The sequence below is a fragment of the Pangasianodon hypophthalmus genome, chromosome 15 (assembly GCF_027358585.1).
Source record: "Pangasianodon hypophthalmus isolate fPanHyp1 chromosome 15, fPanHyp1.pri, whole genome shotgun sequence".
NCBI lineage: Eukaryota > Metazoa > Chordata > Actinopteri > Siluriformes > Pangasiidae > Pangasianodon > Pangasianodon hypophthalmus.
In genome coordinates this window covers 7,480,217-7,502,493 of record NC_069724.1, presented here as the reverse complement: position 1 = coordinate 7,502,493, position 22,277 = coordinate 7,480,217, and the positions used below count along the sequence as shown (strand labels likewise).

The 22,277-nt window shown below is 38.5% G+C and overlaps 2 protein-coding genes across 6 annotated transcripts in view; both read right to left on the bottom strand.

The window, feature by feature from the left end:
* Positions 1-212: 212 nt before the first annotated feature.
* On the bottom strand, positions 213-13,068 carry sms (spermine synthase). The gene is made up of 11 exons (XM_026938325.3): positions 12,866-13,068; positions 9,699-9,819; positions 6,702-6,789; positions 6,193-6,257; positions 4,124-4,299; positions 3,874-4,028; positions 2,707-2,796; positions 2,174-2,288; positions 1,961-2,040; positions 1,521-1,636; positions 213-1,139 (listed from the first exon to the last, which is right to left on the bottom strand). The coding sequence occupies exons 1-11, from the start codon at positions 12,909-12,911 to the stop codon at positions 1,109-1,111; spliced, it is 1,083 nt and encodes a 360-aa protein (XP_026794126.1). The 5' UTR covers positions 12,912-13,068; the 3' UTR covers positions 213-1,108.
* Positions 13,069-15,537: 2,469 nt separating this feature from the next.
* Positions 15,538-22,277, bottom strand: part of cnksr2b (connector enhancer of kinase suppressor of Ras 2b) — a 47,163-nt gene continuing 40,423 nt past the window's right edge. For all 5 annotated transcript variants that reach the window (XM_026938903.3, XM_053240135.1, XM_026938904.3 and 2 more), the window contains 2 exons: positions 19,482-19,681; positions 15,538-17,472 (listed from right to left, as the gene is read on the bottom strand). In XM_026938903.3, coding sequence (XP_026794704.3) covers positions 17,422-17,472; positions 19,482-19,681 — 251 coding nt within the window. In that variant the 3' untranslated portion in view covers positions 15,538-17,421. The remainder of the gene's footprint in view (positions 17,473-19,481; positions 19,682-22,277) is intronic.

Below are 22,277 nucleotides of genomic sequence, written 5' to 3'. Positions count from 1 at the left end.
TTAGTGAAACAGTCTAGGTCATGGGAATAGATTTAATGAAATATAACATTTTCCTGTGTACCTTATCATGCCTTTTCTCTTCCAAACACAATTCTTCATAAATAGGTTAATTGAATCTTAAATTTTAATCCCCCTCTGCTCCTCCACCATGTACAATTTAAATTTCAGAAGAAAAAAACAATTCTGAAAGACAATTCTGAGGCCAGAAAACATTGTCTCCAAGTTTCTTTAATAGATGTTTATCACTCTGACAACCTCAGTGTATTTTCAGAGCAAGATTACTGTGTATTTGCTGAAATAAAATCAAATAAATAAGGTCAATGAAGCACCTTAATATGGATCATGAATGTAAATATGTGGGAACTACATTCAGTAAAAGCCTCTCTCCTTCAAGCACATACGCGAACACACAGAAAACTTAAACTTAGAATGTAAAAGGCGCTAATCATATTTAAAAAAAAAAAAAAAAAAAAAAAAACACTATTCACAGTTCAGCAAAATAAATCTAGAACGAAGTCTGCCACTGCAGAACCCTTTTCCCTTTTAACACATATGATTCAACAGGAAGGATCCTCCTGGAGCACCCTCAGCATCAGCACTGCTATTATCTGTCCAGTGAGTCAAATCAAATCAAAGCTCTTTAACAAAAGGAAGGCAAAAAAAAAAACAAACAAACAAAAAACACACGCAATCAGATAAGTGAAACTACAGTAAAAAGCATAATTTATCATAAAACCAGAATGAAAACAGCCGGTTGTCTGATTGATCACTGCACTCAGAGGTGGACAACATGCATAATTACCCTCCAGGCTTCAGCATCATCTCCAGCATCCCATCCACACACACACACACACACACACACACACACACACACACACACTGCACCACAGTGTTCACTAGAAGGTCAACACCGAACAACCGCACATTAAACCATCTAACAAACTAAAAACAAACATACAATCATTGTGTGATTTCAAAAATGAAATTAAAAACTAGCATCTAAAAAAAGGAGGGCACAGAGGGACAGTAAAACAGTGCATGGAGAAATGTGTGCATGTCTCCCTTCAGTACATCGAAGGGTGAGGCTTCAGCAAGCAGGGACTAAGCGTTACTTCTTCCAAATGGTGTAGAATATCCAGCTGAGGCAACATTATTAAGGAACATTTCTAATAAAGGTGAAGGAAACATGTAGCTGTATCTATACAATCACATACTACAGGGTTGTGTGGATGTGGCCAGCTCTGTAGGACATGATTTATTGTGTTTTCCAGATATCGATTTTTATTTTAAAGAACACTTTTATTTTACAGTCTACATTACAATCCTATATTCATTCAAATATCCCTAGTCAAATTATCTTCTAAATGCTAAATATAAACAGAATTTGATTTAAAATGTCCCAAAAACATTTACAGTTTAACTATTTCACATTTGATGTACTGTCACACCCTACACAGTCAGTCACTCAAATACCAGACACAGTGTGTTCGGGAAGGTCAGAAGTTAAAGACAAAGGATACAGCTCCAGGTAGGAGGGAACACACACCACTTCTTTGGAGAAATCCACCTTGCATGAAAGCCTTCTCAGCAACCCCTCATACTCACTAAGTGCCTCAGTGAGATTAACACAGTTACCCTGTAGGAAGAGCATCATCTCAAATAAACAAGGTATGGAAGAACATTGATTTCATGATTCTCTCTTGATAGATTCTGTAACAGTTCACGAAATATCAATCAAACTTTTAAGCATGTTCATAATTCACAAGTAAATTATAGAGGGGATTATATGGGGAAAAAAGTAGGCTGTAGAAATAATAAAAAAAAATGGATCAATGAAGCTTGCATCAGGGCATCCTGAATCATAGTCGAATTGAATCCTGAGATGCCAAGAGATTCCCATCCCTAGTATAAATCCTACAAATAGATGTCATTAACTTCAACCTCTGAGCCACAAGCTTACCTGGGAGAAGTACTTGCCGCTAGGTCGTAGAACTTTGATTGAAAGATCAAGAATGAGCCTCAGGAATTCCCACATTGACTCTGCAAATATGCAGATTTTCAGAAGTTAACCAGCTGTGCAATTTTTGTGTTATTACAGTTTAGAAAGCTCTGAGAATCTTTCAGCATTTAGTCTGAACGAGGTTTACACGAAGGCATAAATATGAACACGAACCCTCCTCAGGTGCTGTAGAAATGGGGATTGCGGTTAGATCATTGATGACATAATCAAATGTCCTTCCCTCTTCTACAAACTTTTTAAGTATTGGAACACAGTCCTCTACCAAAACCTGTGAATGATGTAGAGAGAGATAAAAGAAGAAAGGATGGAGGCAGTTACGTGTATAACCTTTGGTAAAAGACATTAGCTAGAAACTTCAGATGGCTCAAGTTTCATAGACAGACAGAAAAACAGATAAACAGATAGATGGATAGACAGACAGACAGACAGATGGATAGATAGATAGATAGATATTTACAGAGGAACGTATGTCATGAGGTGTAACTGTAACGTAATTTTGATATACACAGACAGAAAAATCAAAGAACAAGCAGCCACTTCTGTTCAGTGTTTAAAAGCCCAGCAGCTAAACAATGAAGCTGAATGTTTAGTTCATTCTACTTAAACAGAAACATTGTACATTCCTAAAACATTAATAAGACATCTTGTTGAACTCGTTATTCTACAAACATATCTTGTGTCCTTACTTCGTAACAGTCCCCTTTCAAGTTATCCAGAACATTCCCACAAGTCTTCCTCATGTGCTTCCGACATGCGTCAATCACCATCTGGTCTATGTGCAGGGGTCATTAAGGAAATAAAACACCGCACCTCTTAACTGCACTTCATTACAGCGTCATGACGTGTGAATTATGGAATGAAAAAGTAAAATAATGTTAAAGGACTTTCGTTTTAATAACATTAACCCTGTACAGTACACTATATGGCCAAAAGGACGTGGACACCTGAGCATCAGAATCAAATATGACTGTTGAACACCCCATTCCAGATTTATTCCCCTTTGCTGTTATAATAACCTCTGCTTTTCTGGGAAGGCTTTCCACTAGATTTTCAAGCATGTCTATGGGGATTTGCCCATTTAGCCACGAGAGCATTAGTGAGGTCAGGCACTGATGTTGGGCGAGGAGGCCTGGGGAGCAGTTGGCATTCCAGTTCATCTCAAAGGTGTTCAGTGGGGTTGAAGTCAGTGCTCTGTTCTGCGACTTTCACAAACCATGTCTTCATGGAGCTCACTTTGTGCACAGGGGCGTTGTCATGCTGGAACATTGGGCCTTATTACGTATTTTTTTAAATTTCCCCAAATTAGCTGTTTTTATAATATAATTCATTATTTTCATTTAGATCTTAGGAGAAGCAGTGCGAGTCCTGCCTATTTGGGAATTTTAAGAAAAGCTTCCTGGGCAAAGTGTCCCCAAAAAGCTTCCATCAGGAATATTTTTAAGAATTTAAAATATAAAATAATTTTGATTTTGAACACTTTTTCTGGTCACATAAATGAATTAGACAGTGTTAATACCTTCATTATTATTCCAAAATAGTAGGAAAAATTAAGAAAACCATTCTATGAGCAGGTGTGTCCACACTTCTGACGTGATTTACAAATTTCACACGAGGTGAAGAGCAGTCCTCCCCCTAAGCCCTTTTTTCACTTAACCATACCAATATGGATCTCCCAAGTTCTACTATAACAGCAGTACTAACCTTATATAAAATATAAATGTCTGGTACAATAAAGCGCCTAATAAAACAAAGCTGCATAAACAATTTTTTCTCCAATAAGAAATTCTACATGGGAGTGAGTAACTGTCCAGAGAATAAAGTATGCTTAAAATAAACAGACGTCTAAAGGATATTTCCACCATGGTGATCATCTTTGGTTTGAGCTTGACTGCTTCACAAAGGATCCCTCCGTCTCCTCCACCCAGGATCAGAATCTCCTTCCCAGCATAGTGCTCCCTGCCATTGCCCATGATGGCCTGTGTGTAGGGCAAATCGCTTTCTGCTAAATCTACAATGAATTTATACACAAACATGTCCACACGTTCATACATGTCAAAAAGTCATCATGAAAGCTGCAATAAAGGTGTGGCATGTGCAACGTACTAACGTCCCCGTTGAGGATGAGGATATTGCCGAACTGGTGCGAGTGCAGGATTTTGATGTTCTGGTAAGCAGAGTCTTTATCAAACACAACTTCATCGATGTCGTACTCTATGAGCCTGCCATCAGCTGTCGGCCAGTACCTGTCCACCTCTCCCCCTCGCTGCAGTGCAGGGAGCCTGACATTAAACACACACACAAACAATTTATTTATATCCACCTAGCAAAATGGTAATACAGGCTCTCCATATATGACGGCTGCCAGTGATAGACACTGAACAGTATTTTGCTACCTGTTTAGCTCTCCTTTTAGGCGCCCCTACCAGGTGTAAGCCCCTGATGAACTGTCTGTGGACATGTCCTAGGCTGTCATATATGAAGACCAATAGTCTACACTTGTAGCCGAACTCTGAGATGTTATTCAGGAGTGGCTGGTACTTAATAACCTTAGTCATGAAAGCTTCTTCAAGGCTATAGTCAAATGTGCAGTCTACCTCTAGGACAAAGACCTGTCAGAAGTCTTCATTTACAACAACATCTGGTGTATTAGCAGACAGATTTGCAGAAATTAATAAATCATTGTTAGAGGCTTAACATAGCAGGTTTGACACAAGAATTCTTGTACATTTCACAGAAAAAGGTAAATGGATTGATATTTCTTTTGTTATGAGGTCTGCTAATCAACTGTGACATGCTATGTACAGCCCTTTGAAAGCATAACAGCCATCGAGAATGTGGGGTAGAGATTCAATAACCTGTTCTGTGATATGGTGCAAGCAGTGAGGAAGCTGAGTAGTAGAAGACCAGATTGAGAGATTAAGTCTGGTGTTGAACGACAATGACAGAGATGTTAGAGAACTGGCTTGCTCCTGTTTCTGGAGGACTTGTATTCTAGATTTTACTGCAAAGTTCAGAATGTCTTCATTGAGTGTAGCATTCTAAAAGAATGAATGAGACACAGAATGATCAGCATGGGAAAGACATGCCAGTTTTCCCTGCAATTTCAGTCCAGTCCCGTGGTGTTGTTTGTAAATCCAGTAAAGTCTGTCGGGCACCTGTCAATGTCAGTATGTCCACTGTAGGTTACGGTTGCTTTAACACTGGTGAGTGGGTCAGTTATAAGGCTTTCTGAGACACTCACTGTCCCGGAGCCATCCCATGCCCACTCAAGGTTTGGACACACAGATCATTCAGATCCGGCCAGTCTGACCAGACCCCAAAGCCAGCAGAACAGTCATCAAGTTTCCTGCTGGGCTTCTTCTTGAAGCCAAGGACGTGAGGTTCTAACTCCCCTGCTAATGGCACATTGCGTCTTTTTAAATCCAGAAACATAGAGGAGTGAGCCAGTTCTCTAACATCTCTGTCATTGTTGTTCAGCATGTTCAGAAGGTGGGATATCCGTGTGCTGGTGTAGATCCATATTATATTCTGTACCCCAAGTCCACCTTCTCACTGGGGGTGAAAAATAATGTCTCGGTTACAGTGTGTGTTCAATCCAAACTATTTTCGCACTTAACTCACTGTTGTATTATTCACTTACTTTAATGCATTCTGTTGAGTATAGACATTGGAAAATAGATGTACTTTAGACAGTTCAATTCCTCTAATAGCTTCCAGCTTCATGATAAGGGGTAGAGGGCAGCTATTAATCACATCCAGCCTGGATGTAAACTCAGCGAAGATGCCATTCACTTGCTCCTTCCATTCACCAGGATTGTTGATTTTATGACCAAGGTATGTGTATGTTTCATGGAGAGAGTACACATGTATTGGTTGTGATGCTATTGTAAATACAGGGGGTGTGTCAGTTTTTGAACAATACCATCGATTTCCTCCTCTCCTTCTCTCATACAGGGTGGCGCATGGTGTTTTTCACTTCCAGACCTGACCATTTTAAAAATAAATCTGTCCTTGCAAGCATTTTTTAAATAACACTTTCCTCTCTCCGACCTTTCCTCTGGAGGTCGATACACACACTCAAACACTCACACACACACACACACACACAGTCACAATGTGTTTTTCGTGATATACATTTAGAAAGAGGAATAAAAAAATTCTCCAAGTCTCACCTCTTCACCCTTTGGATAGTTCCATGTAGCAGAGTCTTCAGTTTCTTCTCCAGTGCATTCAGTAGCTGTAGAAAAGTATCAGTTTAACCAGAGTTAATTGCATACTGACAGTGTGATGACAGGGTTATACACACCAAGCTAAACTTCATAAAATACTTTTAGATAACCTAAAGGAGCATTTGGCAAGATTAGGTGGGTTCGAGAACATTTGAATCACTTTCATCTGCTTGAAAGCCAAGTTATAAAACTATAAACACAAGAAATTTGGCTCATACTAATTTATAAAAATGGTCACGAGTGCCTTCGCTGTCCTGTTTTTCTCTGTAACAAGATTTCAAGAGCCTTAAAGCTTCAGTATTAGCATGTTAGTATTAGCATGCCATTAAAACTGATATTTTGCAAGTTTGGCTCAGACAAATCTACTATTTCCTGGAAACTCACAGCAACTTAAGCATCACACCCTGTAGACAGCAGCGTCTGTTATGGAAATGCGAGCCATGATTACTCACATTGTCCACTTGTGCTAAATCATCTCCTTCACAACACTGCAGGTCGAACGTAACCAGACCATGAGAGTGCAGTCTCAGGATAGCAAACCTGTTCAAGGACAAAATGGCAAATGAAACATCATGGGTACCACAGCAATTATATCCATGTAGCTTATATATCTATAAAGTCTGAGTAACTAAAACAATGTCAGGGAAAAAAAAGAGACTCAGATTCTGTAAAGAGCAAGATTTTATTAGATGTTGAAACATTCAGTGTTTTTTTTTACTGAAAAGAACACACATCACAACTGTTCGAGATATCAGTGAGCTTCCAGACTAAACATCTGTTGGAGCAGTCCCAACCTGCCCATAATGATGAGGGATAAGGTGGATAAGGTATCTCACTCTCAACAGCTGGAGTTTTAATAAATTAGCTGGTACCAGAGGAAAACTAAAGCATTGCAACCCAGTGGAACTGTTACACGAAAATATACAGGATAGCTAAGAACTATCTCTTCGCTAGAGTTCATATTGGAGAAACAAAGAATGCAAGAGGGATAACGTGTTCATTAGGCATCCCTAAGATGGATGTCTGAAGATGGTACACAAGGCTTAATTAGATGTTTACCTTCCTCACATTTTGTCACTGTACCACAGGGAACATGGAAATAGATTATACAAGTGATCTATTTTTAAACCTTTAGACTTAATATGTTACTGTTAAACAAAACAACTTGAGCTTTCTGATCATGTGATGTATGTTGTAAATCCCACAGGAGTAGGCTCGAGCTACACTATGTCTGCAGAATCCACTTTTTTCCAGTTAACAACACTTGACTGAGCCACATCAAAATCAGAAATTTAACTACCACAATGTGTTTCAGCCAATCTACCATCCAGCATTTCCAGTCAAAGCACTGATTGCTAGTTTGTGGCAACTATATGTGGTTTTCATTCCTAAACACACATCGAGCGAAAGTCTTGAGAACTCGCAGATTTGGGGCATGACAGCAATAGAAACTTTTAGTACATTTTTTTGCTTAACTTAGCTTACAAATATACTGAAATTGCTTTGTTTTATATATGCACTTTGTTTTTGTCATAAATACGTAAGCAGAATAAAACACATCAGGATGCACTGTCACATGCATCACACCACCCAAAAGTTAATTATTTTCCTATAACAGCATGCCCTATCCTGTTTAATTCCTTACATATCACCAAGTTACTTAGGCAAGATACTCATCAACTGACAGCTCTGTAGCTATGCCAAGTACAATCAGTAAGTATAGACCGAGACCATCTCTCCACACTGACCCAGCCCTAAGAAAACACCAGATGTTGGCAGGACCCCATTAAGCAGATGTTTTTCCCAAAAAAGGTTTACATTTGTAATGGAGGGTTAAGTTCCTTTATCAAGAACTTTAAGACCCTCCAAAGAATGTCCCAAATAAAATGCCGTCTGTCACAGGCCAGCTTCATACCAGCTAAGGTCAACACAAAGGCCCGTCAGCTGTGTTTACTACGAGTCACACACAAAACCGGAAGTCTGTGCCAAAGCCATTAAGCCAAATACACAAAGGGCCTAAAGTGGCCCCGTGCCCATCTAAACACGGCCCATTGTTGCCCAGAGGATGCACTTAACTGGCCAATCACTGGTTATCCCAAAGAGGGTCTGAAAATAAAAGCACACCTGGTCTTTTCAGAGAGGGGGCATGGGGGGCATTTGTACTTTCAGGCTAGACTGCACTCTGTTCAGTTAACATTTTTTCTGTAACAGATTAGTTGTTACAGAAAAATGCAAACCCTCTATGGAATGGAATGGAATGGAATGGCTGAAGTTATTTCATCCTCATGACTCATAACTCAACATTAGAAAATGAAACTGGGAGTTTTAACCACTCATCAATGAATTTACTTGGATACAGGAGATATGTCTAGGATTCACATACATTACCAATCAGTTTGACTATTAAAACCAGTTTAACTGTTGGTTTTAAATCTACTGAAACCTAATAATAGGTTCTCATACACGGGGAAAACTGGTTATACTTTTTTTTAAATTGCACTGCTTTGAGAATGTAAGTCAAAACTGAGACCGTTATATGCTAATGCCCAATGATTTCCCTTTTACTCCACCAGTCCTAGTATTCTACCAGCAGACACCCAGGTTGGTACTTGTAGGTTGTTGCTTATAAACAGTCTGCCGAATAGACGCAAAAGGGAATTCAGACATCCAATTACATGAGAGAATGACTCTTAAACTGGTGAAAATTCAGGCCTTTATAAAATCACAGCTCCTGATACAGCACTGGCAACTTTTCAGCAGAAAAGGGGTATCAGGTGCTTGATTGGTCTACTGATATTTGCTCCTGGAGTACTGATATTTGCTCCTGGACTACTGATATTTGCTCCTGGACTACTGATATTTGCTCCTGACTGGTCGTCTGGAGCATGACTCTGAACCAGAATGAAACTGTCTGACTTGTCTTCCCCATCTTCCTAATTTCACCCACTTCACTACTGCATTACCTCCACTGGCTTCCTATAGATTTAATAAACCTGATGTTTGCCTACAAAGCCACTGTCACTCCCCACAGTGGCAATGGTGAAATCTTGCACCAGCTTGTACCTCGAGCCCTTAAAACCAGAAGTATAAATTGGCATAATATAACAACCTACAAGGAAGACAAGCATCAAGAATTGTTCCTGTACAGGTGCACAAGTGGTGGAGTAAACTTTCCCTAGCTCCCCAAATATCTAAATCTTGGTGCTGCTTCCAAATGTAGCTTGAAGGCCCACCCTGTCAATTAGCACTTTAATAACCACCAATCATCCACTTAACTAGCACTGCCTTAGCAAGCTGGTACCTTTAGATTCAGGCAAATATGCACTAGAATAAATATTTGTTTGAGGTAGACAACCGAGCGCTCCTGTAAGTCACACTGGATAAGATGCCTCTACCAAAGGCTGTACATATAAATGAAAGTTACCACAGTGGGGGGTGATGGTACTTACCTGCCATTCTTGCCAATAAATGTGGCCAAGTATCCATGCCCCTCTGTCTCATGGACAGTTTCTGTCATTTCCTGCTCTTGAAATATAGACTGCAGACCACGAACAGTTGCAGAATGGTCAGCTGGAACAAGAGAAGGCAAGCAGATATGCTGACAGGAAGATATGCTGACAAAGTAGTAATCAGCCTTACTATTGTATGACCTCTCCTTCAGGAAGGAGAATTAGTGCTTCTGTCTTACTGACCCTGGGAGCAAATCCATCCTCTGATCTTATATTACACAAATTTCTCAAACATACTGCTAACAAACATACTAACACCACGATTTATTATTGTGGCAGGCAAATTCTTATTAAACTGTGAAACCAGAGCTGCATGATATGACACATCACATTGCCTTTACAGTGTAACATGTTTATTATTCTAGGTTATTTTAACGGTCGAAATGACAAATTCTGGGGTACATTTTTGTCTAATCTTATACTAGAGGCTCATCCCAGAAGATGATATAGCTTGACACTCAGCTGCTCCATGATTGCAACCTTTGAGGTCCATTCTTATGTTTGCATAAGGCAAACAAGGCTTGCTCTGGAATGAAATCACACAGGAATATAAAAACATTGGAATGAAATTTGCATACTGACTCACTACATTTTAAATAAAGCCTGTGGAACATTACTGCTTTTCCTGTTTTACAGATTTTCTCAGTCTACATTTTGTCTCTATGTTGAAGGGTGAGTCTAAAAATATTATCAAGCAAATTTACCCAAATCCTATACCAAACTGACCCCAAGATCATCAAAAGCCAACACTGCTCCGGAAACGACTGGCCCAACACACCACTAAACTTCTGAGCATTCAATAGCAGGTGCACTCTCCTCTCAGATGTGTGCTTCCTGGTCCTGTTCTCAACATTAGCTATGTACATCATTGTATTAATATATTATCCAGTGTTATGTCAGTGAATGGGTCTACTTATTCTCATATTTATTCTTTATTTATAATAATATCAAATGTGATAACAATATTCATCCATTTTGGAAAAATGCTTGTTTTATTACTGCCTTATTAAAAATGTATGATTGATTTTTAAATATAAAATTACACAACAGTGGTCACCATGTTGGACTTTAAAAGCAGTGTATTTAGTTTGAAAGTGACAGATTTTGAGTTTTGCTGTTATGCCGGTTTTAAACTACCGTTGAGCTGCCTTTGTATCCTGCTATCTCTGTTGCCAGTAGAAGCAAATGAAAACATGCAATCAGTTTTATACTTTTCCTTTTTACACACTTTGTTGTTTGTGCAATACACAATATCTGAAGCATATTTCACAGCATTCAGTAAAACAACAGTTTTGCAACAAGTTATATTTAAGAAAAATAAAATCAGTTGCCTCAGTAGTCTTTCTCTACCTATTTAAAATGTTTGGTTTCTTTGTTTTTCATTTTCAGCTCTCTTTCTGGTTATATTTGCAAGTAATGAAAAGCAAGTTATTCCATTTATTAACCAATTTCTTTGTCCATTTCCAAACTACTCACTACCCTGGTTCACACTGTCTACATTCATGATAGAAATGATAGTATGTTTAATAGTTGGCTTGACTCTATTTTGTAAATACATACATATTGGCTTAGGACTACAATTGCTATGATAGCTTTAGGACTGCGATTGCCACAAACAGTTTTGCACTCAAGTCTCAGCTGATAACTTCAACAAAATAGACTTCATGTGAAAACTATAATGAATTTCCTGGTTACACAACTGCACTTTTTGTTATACAGTACAGTACACAGTTATAGAAGGGAATTATTTATAATTGCGCTGTCACCCAGATGAGGGTGGGTCCTCCTTTGAGTCAGATTCCTCTCACTCTTTCTTCCTCATATCATCTCAGGGAGTTTTTTGTTGCCGCTCTTGTCTCTGGCTTGCTCATTAGGGATAAATTTAAAATTTATATCCTGAATTTATATATTTCTGTAAAGCCGCTTTGTGACAATGTCCTTTATTAAAAGCGCTATATAAATAAAATTCAATGAAATATTTTGTTTTTTTGGTGCCATGACCAAATTCAAATTCGTTTTTTAAGAAATAATGTATCATGTATTCATTTGAACTCTAGTAACTCTATTCTATTCTACTGTATTGTAATTGTCTTCAGGAAATCTTCCTTCCTTGCGTAACATATTTTGCTATGCAAATGAGCCTGACAATTCAAAAAAATATGCAAATGACCCCTGACGTCATCCGGCGACAGCATGTATGAACTACTTTCCCTTGAAAAGAGTTGGAAACAGTGGACTAACCTGATGTAGTTTGATGATTTTGTTTACATTTCTGCTCTAAAAGCCCACTTAGCTATCTAGAGAGATAATGAAGACGTTAAAGCGCTGCACAACTATTCGAGAATACATCATTTGTTTTTATTAGCAAAATGAAAGCTTTTACAGCTGTAGCAGATGGGTGATGAATGATTAAGAAGTGTGCCATGTGTACGTGCCAAGCTCCTGGTAGCACAAAGAGACAGAGATTAAAACAGATTAACAGTGATGGACTGACTGGTTAAATCCAGGAGATTTTACACTATAGTGTCTTGATGAATGTTATCTGATATGTAACCATGTCGCGCACAGGTGCTTAATATAGCAATTATACCTAAAAATACACTGCTGCTAGCAGAACGCTAGTTACTGTACAGTCTGTCGTCGCGTCTGTTTTACGACAGCGTTATAGCTGACTGCAAATTAGCGAAGAAAACTGCATTTATAAATGTGTAAATAAGCTAGCATGCCGTTTTGCTAGGCGAGTGTTTGTATGTGTGTGTAGGTGTGTGTAGGTGTGTGTATGTGTGTGTGTGTATTCAGCAAGCGCATGATGCTAGCCTTAGCACACATGCTACCTTCTTAAGGTCAACTAACCTACGGTCAAAAATGCCCCATGTTTAAGCGTTTTAATGAAACAGTTATTCAGTAATACTGGGGGTTAATTTCGCCGTTAGTGCATGTAATACTCTAACAAGCCGCCGCTGCTGTTAGCCATTAGTCAAACAATAAACCGGCACGGCGAGAGCAGAGGACAGGAGAGGAGAAGAGAGGAGAGGAGACGAGAAGAGGCCCGTGTTTGTGCTGCCTCCTCCTCCTCCTCATTCATCTCACTTCACATCGCCGCTTACCTGGTGCACAGAGCTTGAAGTCGAGGGTGTAATGTCGCACTGCCATGATGGGACAAGGCCGTCTGCCATGCCTGGAGAAGGCGGCCGGTGTGGAAAAGGGACGAGTGTGTGGCGGTATTTAAACACGAGCAGGAGGCGAGAAGTGCAAGTGGAGCTGTGGTGTTCTCTGCAGTGGAGCTCGGGAAGTGGGCGGAGGGGGCAGATCTCTGTGCACACTGCGGGACAGGAGGTGGGGAGGAGGAGTGGAGTGGAGTGGCATACACAAGCCTGCACGCGGCATAAACAGAGCAGTGCTGCTGGCTCACACCTCTGGGTTTGATAATACAATTCAGTACACTCTGTTTGGAGTTTCACTGTGGAGTTTCCTCCCAAAAACATGCCAGTAGATGAACTGGCTACACTTAATTGGCCCTAGGTGTGAATTCATTCATTCATCTTGGCCAGGATGGGCAGTGGATCCATCTCGGGAACACTGGGCCTGAGATGGGAATACACCGGAGCTTCATCCGGGTTCTCTGGTTTCCTTTAACTGCCCAAAAACATGCCAGTAGATGAACTGGCTACACTAAATTGGCCCTAATTCATTCATTCATCCATTCATCTTGGTCAGGAGCCTATCCCGGGAACACTGGGCATGACATGGGAATACACCTGTGTTTCATCCGGGTTCTCCGGTTTCCTTTGACCTCACGAAAACATGCCAGAAGATGAACTGGCTACACTAAATTGGCCCTAATTCATTCATTCATTCATCCATTCATCTTGGTCAGGAGCCTATCCCGGGAACACTGGGCATGACATGGGAATACACATTCACACGCAGGCCCTGTTCACACCTGGCATTATTCAATTCAATTCAATTTTATTTGTATAGCACTTTTAACAATGGCCAGTGTCACAAAGAAACTTTACAGAAATATATAAATACAGGATATACATTTTAAACTTATAAACATTAGCACTTATGTGTTAACATGCATCCTGGTACAGATGTGAATGGGGTCAAATGCATCTCGAAGACATTGTGATCGATCACGCAAACCACATTCAGATCTAGTCTGGGACACATATGGCCACATCACATTTGTAGTGTGAATGTGAATGTGCCCAGATGCATCCTGGACATCAACAAAAGATCATGAGTCATGAACTTTTAACAATATTTAACATTCTGAGGCCTGCAGATCCCCAGACAAAGCCTTTGGGTTTCTTGTGAGTTCTCTGATTATTTATTGAATTGATGTTGGGGGTAAATTTGCTAGGCCAGATGATGCTTTGTTACAATATTTTGTATTTTGCCTTGGATGAAGTCTGCCGAATGAATAGGCTACATGTAAATGTAAAATATTATATAACACTATTCTGTCTGATGCCTTCTGCCCATTTCTGGGACTCAATAGGTGAATAACATACAGTTATTACTGTATGTGGGGAGACTGAAGAATGGCTGTACTCCCTTCAATTAGGGTCAAGGCAGGGTCAGGCAGTAGCCTGGTCTTTAATCAACTGTAAGAAGTGGCTCTGACTGGGCTGGAAATGAAAACATGCAGCTACAGCTGCCCTTCGTGGATTTGTCTGAAGGCCCTGGTACATAATTGGATCTTATCTTTGTGTGTATATTTACATAGTTTGTACTTTGAGGAACAATAATGTGCCTATACAACAACCTTCTTCTTACAGTGAGGCCTAATGTAAAGCTAGTGCAAAAGTATTTCTGAAAAATTTATGAAAATTATATATACTCTGTTCTTTTAAACTACATTTTTCCTTTATCATACTTTAAGCTAAATTAACACATTGCTGTCACTCCAAACTTCAGAGGTGTTCATGAAAACTATGTCATATGTCATAAATAATGCTGTGTTAAATTTCACTCATAACAGACCTTGATAATTACACACACACAAGCAAACCTGCCCTTGCCTGAAGCCATATCACCTGACTCTTTACCTGTTAGGTGTTTTTCCAAATCCCCTTTTACATTCTCACATATCAGCACCTCCCCCATGGCCAGCTAATTCTTATTGTTCCATGTATTTCAGCCATTGTCTTCATCTTGACATCTAACAACTGGCCTTGTAACAAGGATATTAAAAAAGAAAAAAAAATTGAAACTTTTGGCTCTTAAAAGCCAATTTTGAAATTTGCACCATACCTCGATGCTTTATCTGAGTATATAATACATTTAACCAACTTCACAGAAAGAAAAACTGGATGAATTGGGAGTGTATTTGTTTACATTTGTAAAATGTTATCATCCTGTTAATTGTCTTTAATTAAAAAATGCCTCAGTCTATAAGAAAGGAATAAATCACAACAGGGCATGCTGGCCTGATGCATTACCACCCAAAAGTTGCTTTTTCCCCCCTGGTTTTTAATAAATTCCTGCATCTATAAACAGTCATTCCCTCACTTTCAGGTTAATAGGACAGCAAATTGTTAAATAAATTTGTTTCAAAATTGTCAAATAAATGTCTCCTCTTAGAACAATCCACCATATCAACAATTAATTTTTCTTTGTTAAATAGCAACAGAAGATAAGATATAAGAAGGAGTGCATTAACATAAACCTGTGGTTTGCTTTGCAGCAGGAAGTACTGTTATACAAAATTAATCAACACCATCTGACCAATCAGAATCAAGTATTTGACAGCGCTGTGGTATAAGAAATATTTACCAAAACATCAAACTGTTTATTGTTAAAATTATTTTCATCTCAGAGATACAGTACAACAGCATAATTGCTTATGTTTCATCCTGTCAAAGGGATCAACACCATCAGTTATCTTCAATTAAGACACAGCTCAAAATATAAAACCACGTACAAACCGGTGGATAAATATCATGCTTACAAAAATAGACAGCGTTTCACTGGTTAACCATTTTAGTTTAGCATTGTTGTGTATTTAACACTGAAGCCTTAAAATGCTTAACACTGTACTATGGATTGATTCCAGGGTCAAAGGTCAGAAGCCACACAGAAGACAGCCAGATGGAAGAAAGGACAAGGATGACATATTAGATATACAACCATCTTTCTCTCTGTTTTACAACAACAATTACACATAGTCATTCCATATGTTATACCTATTGACATACACTGTTTTACAGCTATAAATGTTAAAGAAAATGCAATTTCCAATTAAGAACTTAAAACAAAAACACACAAAATTCATAATTTTGACTGTGGTCATGCAAAGTAAAATAATTAATAACACAATCAGTAGTTGAGGAACATCTGTACTAGCAGTTCTGTATTTCTTGTTCAGTCAGTGTACAGGAGCAAAGCTCAAAGGAAGTGCAGTCATTTGGCTTCCCGAAGGCCAATATGTGTTAAACAATACATAAACTTCAAAGGTTTCAACAGACCATAATTTACCAATATACCAATATACAAAATAATGCCTTCATATACACATATTAACATTGTGCAATTATGGAACCAAATCAAGAAAGAGAAAGGAGGAAGACATGGCAAAAATATGGCAAGTGAAAGGAGCTCAGAGGATAATAATAAAGATCAAATAAAGATCTAATAAATACACTTCCAGTCAAAAGTTTTTGAGCAATCTATATCAACATTTTTGGTGGCACAGCAGGATGCGCTGCTGCCTCACATCTCCAGGATCCCTGCTTCAATCCTGAGCTTGGGTTAATGTATGTGTGCAGTTTTGCATGCTCTTCCTATGGCTGTGTGGGTTTCCTCTGAGTTCTCTGGTTTCCAGCCAACTCTCAAAACATGCAAATTGTGTATGAATGTGTGTGCGTGGTGCCCTGTGATGGACTGGCATCCCATCCATGTATTTCTGCCACATGCCTAGTGTTTTCGGGACAGGCTCCAGATCCACCACAACCCTGACCAGAGTAAAGTAGTTACTGAAGATGAATGAATGAATGAATATAATATATTTGAAATACATAAGTAGGAAATAGGTACAAGTGAACTGAAAAAAGTTTGTGGCTTTTTATTTCAGTGGAAACAAGGACTCATATATGCACTCAACATATGTCAATTTATATTTCAGTTGATATTCATTCATTCATTCATTCTTAGTAATCACTTTATCCTGATCATGGTCACAAAGTGGAAATACACCCCGGATGGGATGCCAAACCACCACAGGGCATAACACACACACACACACACACAAGAACAATTAAGAGTAGCCAATCCACCTACCAGCATATTTTTGGGAGGGGAACCTGGAAGAAACCCTTGCAGACATGGAGAGCACATGTCCGCACAGACAATAACCAGAGCACAGGACTAAACTCTGAGCCCTGTAAACACTGAAATGTGGGGCATAGACAATATTAGCAGTGTCTAATAACTTTTTATCTACTTAGGTCTTTGATGGAAAACATGTTTAATATTTTTCTTCAAAACCATCGGCTGGCAGTGTACATGTAAATCAACCTCCACAAGGAAGCAGAGATGAAGAGAATGGGACCGGCGCAGAGGTAACTCTCCTTTCACATTAATATACAGTATCTTTATGTACAGATGTGAAGACTGCTGTTTTCTAGACTACTCTCCTGATTGCCACTGGCTTTCATTACACATCCCGATGAATGATCTTCGTCTCAGCCTCTTTGAGTGGGACATCCTGTGAAAAGATAATTTGCATTCATTTATTTATGTAAAGCAACTAACAAATGAGAGACAATGCAGGCCAGACTTATTAAACACCTCAAACCCCTAGGTCTTGCTATTGGGTCTGGGACTACTGTACATCCCTCCATCTCATAACTATATACCTTTCCTTTCAGTTTCACTGTAGTTGGTGAACAATTCATAATAGTTATAAAATAGAATAATATGATAATATCAAAATGAACTAAATATTAGACAAATAATATGTTTCTACTGTGACTTTAATATGTTAAAGGAGCTAATAATGTGATGCAGGTGCTGCAGGACTAACAGTATAATAGTGTTAAGGCATGTGGCTATACATTTTATTACAGGTAATATTGTAGTTTAAAATAATACATACTTATCTGGACCTGTTCTTATTGGACGGCACTTTAAACAAATAGGAACCTTGGCAGAATCGCATTTGGGACACTTTAGTAATTACAGAGATGGATGGATGGATGGATTGGATAGATAGATAGATAGACAGACAGATAACTTCATTCATCCCAGAGCGAAATTCACATTTATTTTAGATAGTAATATATATATATATATATATATATATATATATATATATATATATATATATATATATCATTTATATTTTCTAATATATAATATAGGTTAATATAGTTATAGAGTTATAAAATTATCCCAAATGTTATAAAAACATGTTTTGTTATTTCTTAAATTCTTACAGGGGAATTAATTTGGCTGTGCAGACAGGTCAAAATTTATCACTGCATTTTTCTTTCAATAAAGACCTGAAAATCTCACTGAAAAGTCTGAGTTAGTGTTAAACATGTGAAATGAAAGTGTTATTGCATCATGAAATATAAGAGCAAAATATGCTGGCCATGGAACACCACTTTACCAAGGTAAGAGGGTGGGGTAGTGTTAGCAGTGTTTTCAGTTTACCTACTCAAAGTATCTGAATCTCTCCGAGAGAGTAAAAGCGTAGATGCCTCTGTGCCTTTCTCTTTCATCTCATCTTTCTCATTATTAAATACAGTAAAATTTAAGTGACTATGAAATCAGAATTGGTGTCTTAGAGTTTTCTGTATGAGTCCTTTGGACTCAAATAAGTCTAAATGTAAAAAAAAAAAGATAAAAATGTATTTCATTTATTTCAGCTAGTTAGCATCAAACATTGTTTGTTTGTGTAGTTTTGATCCTGCAGCTTCCTGTGAGTTATTCTCCTGCAAAGACAAACCTTTGTGTGTTTTAAAGATGATAGGAGTTTATGTTTGTATGTATAATTATTCTACCTCCAAATTTTTAATCTTGGCTCAAGATTGTGGTGGTGGAATGAACTTCCCCTAGATGTCCGAACAGCTGAGTCACTGGCAGTCTTCAAACAACGTCTAAAGACTTACCTCTTCATAAAATACTTAAATTAGCACTTTCACAAAAAAAAAAAAAAAAAAATCACCTCACCAACAGAGTTTTGGACTGATGGTATTCCTAGTTTGTGACCTAGCGAGCCAATATTAGAATGTATTTTTGATAGACTTCAAAGCACTATTGTAAGTCGCTCTGGATAAGGGCGTCTGCCAAATGCCGTAAATGTAAATGGCTCAAACATGTATGACCTCACTCACTTGGCAATGATGGTTTATGCACTGCAGTGCTACACAGCAAATGTGTGGGTATGATGCAGTATTTGGAGAAATTGAGGCCTGTTTTGTGTGTGTTTGTGTGTCTAGAAAGGTAGTTTATAGATACAGTATTATTTCACTGCCTAGTGTTAAATGACAGCCTTTTTTGTCTCCCCCCGGGGAAGCCTCATGACCTCACTGCTGCGGGGAGAGGGAAAAGACTGCTGCCTGGTGCAAATCTGATGCCGGATAGTTGGAAACCTTTACTCTAGAACAGAATGTAATAATACAGTACAATATCTTCTATTACTGACTATTGGCATATGTCTAGATATCATGCTACAAACTGCATAAACCTCACTAGCAATATTTCCATTACCTTGAATGTGTTCTGAAGTATGCGCAGGCGGTGCAGCTTCTCATTAAGCAAGGGGTCGTTACCACGGCGGACAAACGAGCGCTTGTACTCCAGACGATTGGTGGGCATGTGCTCATTCACAGGGGACAGACTGGCCCTCTCTAGAGCTCGATACAGGTCACACAGAGAATCAGACTGCTGCCTGCGTTCCCGCTCCATACCTGCAGGGGCATCACAGAGCAAGAGTAATGAGCCGTCAGTGCTGAGCGCTATCTGCCGGGTGACTTAGTGGCGGTATGTAAAATACTGGGCCTTTATTTACATGCCAGAGTGAAAACAGGTCACATAAAGTTGAGGAGGGTTCATGTCGGTAGTAAGGTTTTCCTGTGTATTAGTGTTACACCAACTGACCATGGCAGGATAGATGTATGAAAAACAAAAAGACTGAAGATGATGGTTGGCGCTAGCCATCAGAAGTGCTGCAAACACTAATCACAAAGCAGTCAGTCAAACAAGAAGCGATGCTATGTTGATAATAGTAATACACACTAATAACAATGATATAAAATCCAGTCAGTGGGTCTGTGGGACCCTAGATCTTGAAAACGGGCCCTTGAGCATCATTTTACCTCATGAAGCAAAACCCATCCTGACACAACACAAAAACATCCATAGAATCAGTGCATACATGACATATAATTAATTTTTCTTAAAAAGATAATGTAACATTTGCCTAAATATTGTGTAAGCAACTGTGAAACCAATCATTACTTACTAACATTATTGCTAACTTATACTATTGCTAACTATTGCTAACTTATAACTATTGCTAGTAGCACCACATAGCATTATTCTTATAACAACCAAGCATACAGCGTAACCACCAAGCAGTAATAAAGCAGACCAAGCAATAATAAAGCAGACAATTCAACAACTGAATTTAGGTCTCATAAAGGGGTAAAGCGCATCAGCTTATGAAATGTTAGCAAATTAGCAAGCACCAAATTGCATAGCTAGCTCCATGATGATCCTTAGTTAACTGTTAACTGTACCTAAGTACCTAAGATTAGAATGATATTTGAATCCAATTATTTTATTATGAATCATTTTAAAATAATCATTTTGTTCCACTTTCTGACAAATAAACTAAACTGGTAATTAACTAGAGTGTTTTGTTGTTTAGTTAATGACCCATTATCTGATAATCTATTAACCTATCTATTAATATTTTCATATTTCTACCACTCAGTGCTTGATATAATAATTAAAATAAAATTAAACTCAGACAGTACATCTCTCTCAAGTCTCTGGTGTTTGTCACAGTGAAATGTGTACCATCTGATGTATATATATATATATATATATATATATATATATATATATATATATATATTGATGAAAATAGCAATAAGGAAAGATAAGCACCCCACATCGACCCATGCAAAGCCAAGACTCATATATGGCCTAATAAAAAGACCTGCATTGAGTAATGTGAGTAATCATGAAGAGCACTATTTAATATACTTTTAAACTATATATTTTTAGGTCACTATTTATTTCAACATACTGGATAGGGTTTCTGGTATCTGGCACAATTCTAAGAACTATCACACTACCCATAGATACCACTAAGGGGCAGTATCACATCTCTAAGCGGCTATTCTTACATCATACACCATAGTGAATATGCAAAATGCTTACATAAATCATTGCTGCATTCACGCAGTAAAATATATGATCCAGCCTGGCAAGCTGTTAGAGACTCGGGGTGATGAATAGTGCCACTAGAATAATCCTCTGAATTTGCTGTTTAGAGAGTTTTGAGAAAGGCAGAGAGATGAAGATAGAGAGAGACATACAGGCCCTGGAGGGGGCATGAGGAGACATTAACACAGGCTGAAAGCATTTCCTCATGTGCTCTGGGGCAGTGTCTTCTCTGATTGTGTGTGTGTGTGTGTGTGTGTGTGTGTTGGTGGGGGCATGGTGTGACAATATAAGCATGCACACAAGTGAGTTAGTATGGGTAATATGGTTATACAGGGATGTCTTAGAGAATTACAGAGATGTAACAAGCACCAAATAGCATAGCTAGCTCCATGATGATCCTTAGTTAACAATTAACTGTACCTAAGTATTTAAGATTAGAATGATATTTGAATCCAATCGTTTTATCATGAACCACTTTAAAATAATGATTCTTTACACTTGTGTTGTGTAAGAATATGTAAGGGTCAATCATGAGATATCTCAAAAGACTCATCGAAATTTGAAAGGAATATACAGGATCTTCTAATTCACTAGGAAAGTACCAATCCCTCATGTGTTCAGAGCATAAACAGAAACACATCAGCAAATTGAATCAGAATATGTCAAATCCAATCCGATACAGATCCAGCAGGCCAAGACTGACACAATAGCGATACTCAGTATTAGATCATATACTCCTGCTTTGAAGGATGCTTAAGATTAAAACTAGTTGTATAGGTGGAGGCATGGATTAGTAGGAGTCTGCAGTGGGAAGGTGGTGTTTGGGGGAAGAGCTACAGGTGTAAATGATTAACATGGCACACCTGAGCCCTGTTTTCCGCCGTATATTAACGTGTTCTCTACTTCTCTCTGTCTCTCCCCTGAGCTGTGAGCTAAGATTGTGTTTATGTGGCAGTGACCAGAGCAAAGCAAAAAATGATGAACAAGCTGGAAAGCTGCCAAGATATTTGTGTTGCTTTACATTATTAACAATCTACCATGCCACAGGCACCAGCCTAAGGGCATTCTAACACCAGTAGAGTCTGAATCAGAGTGAAACTGATATGCTTG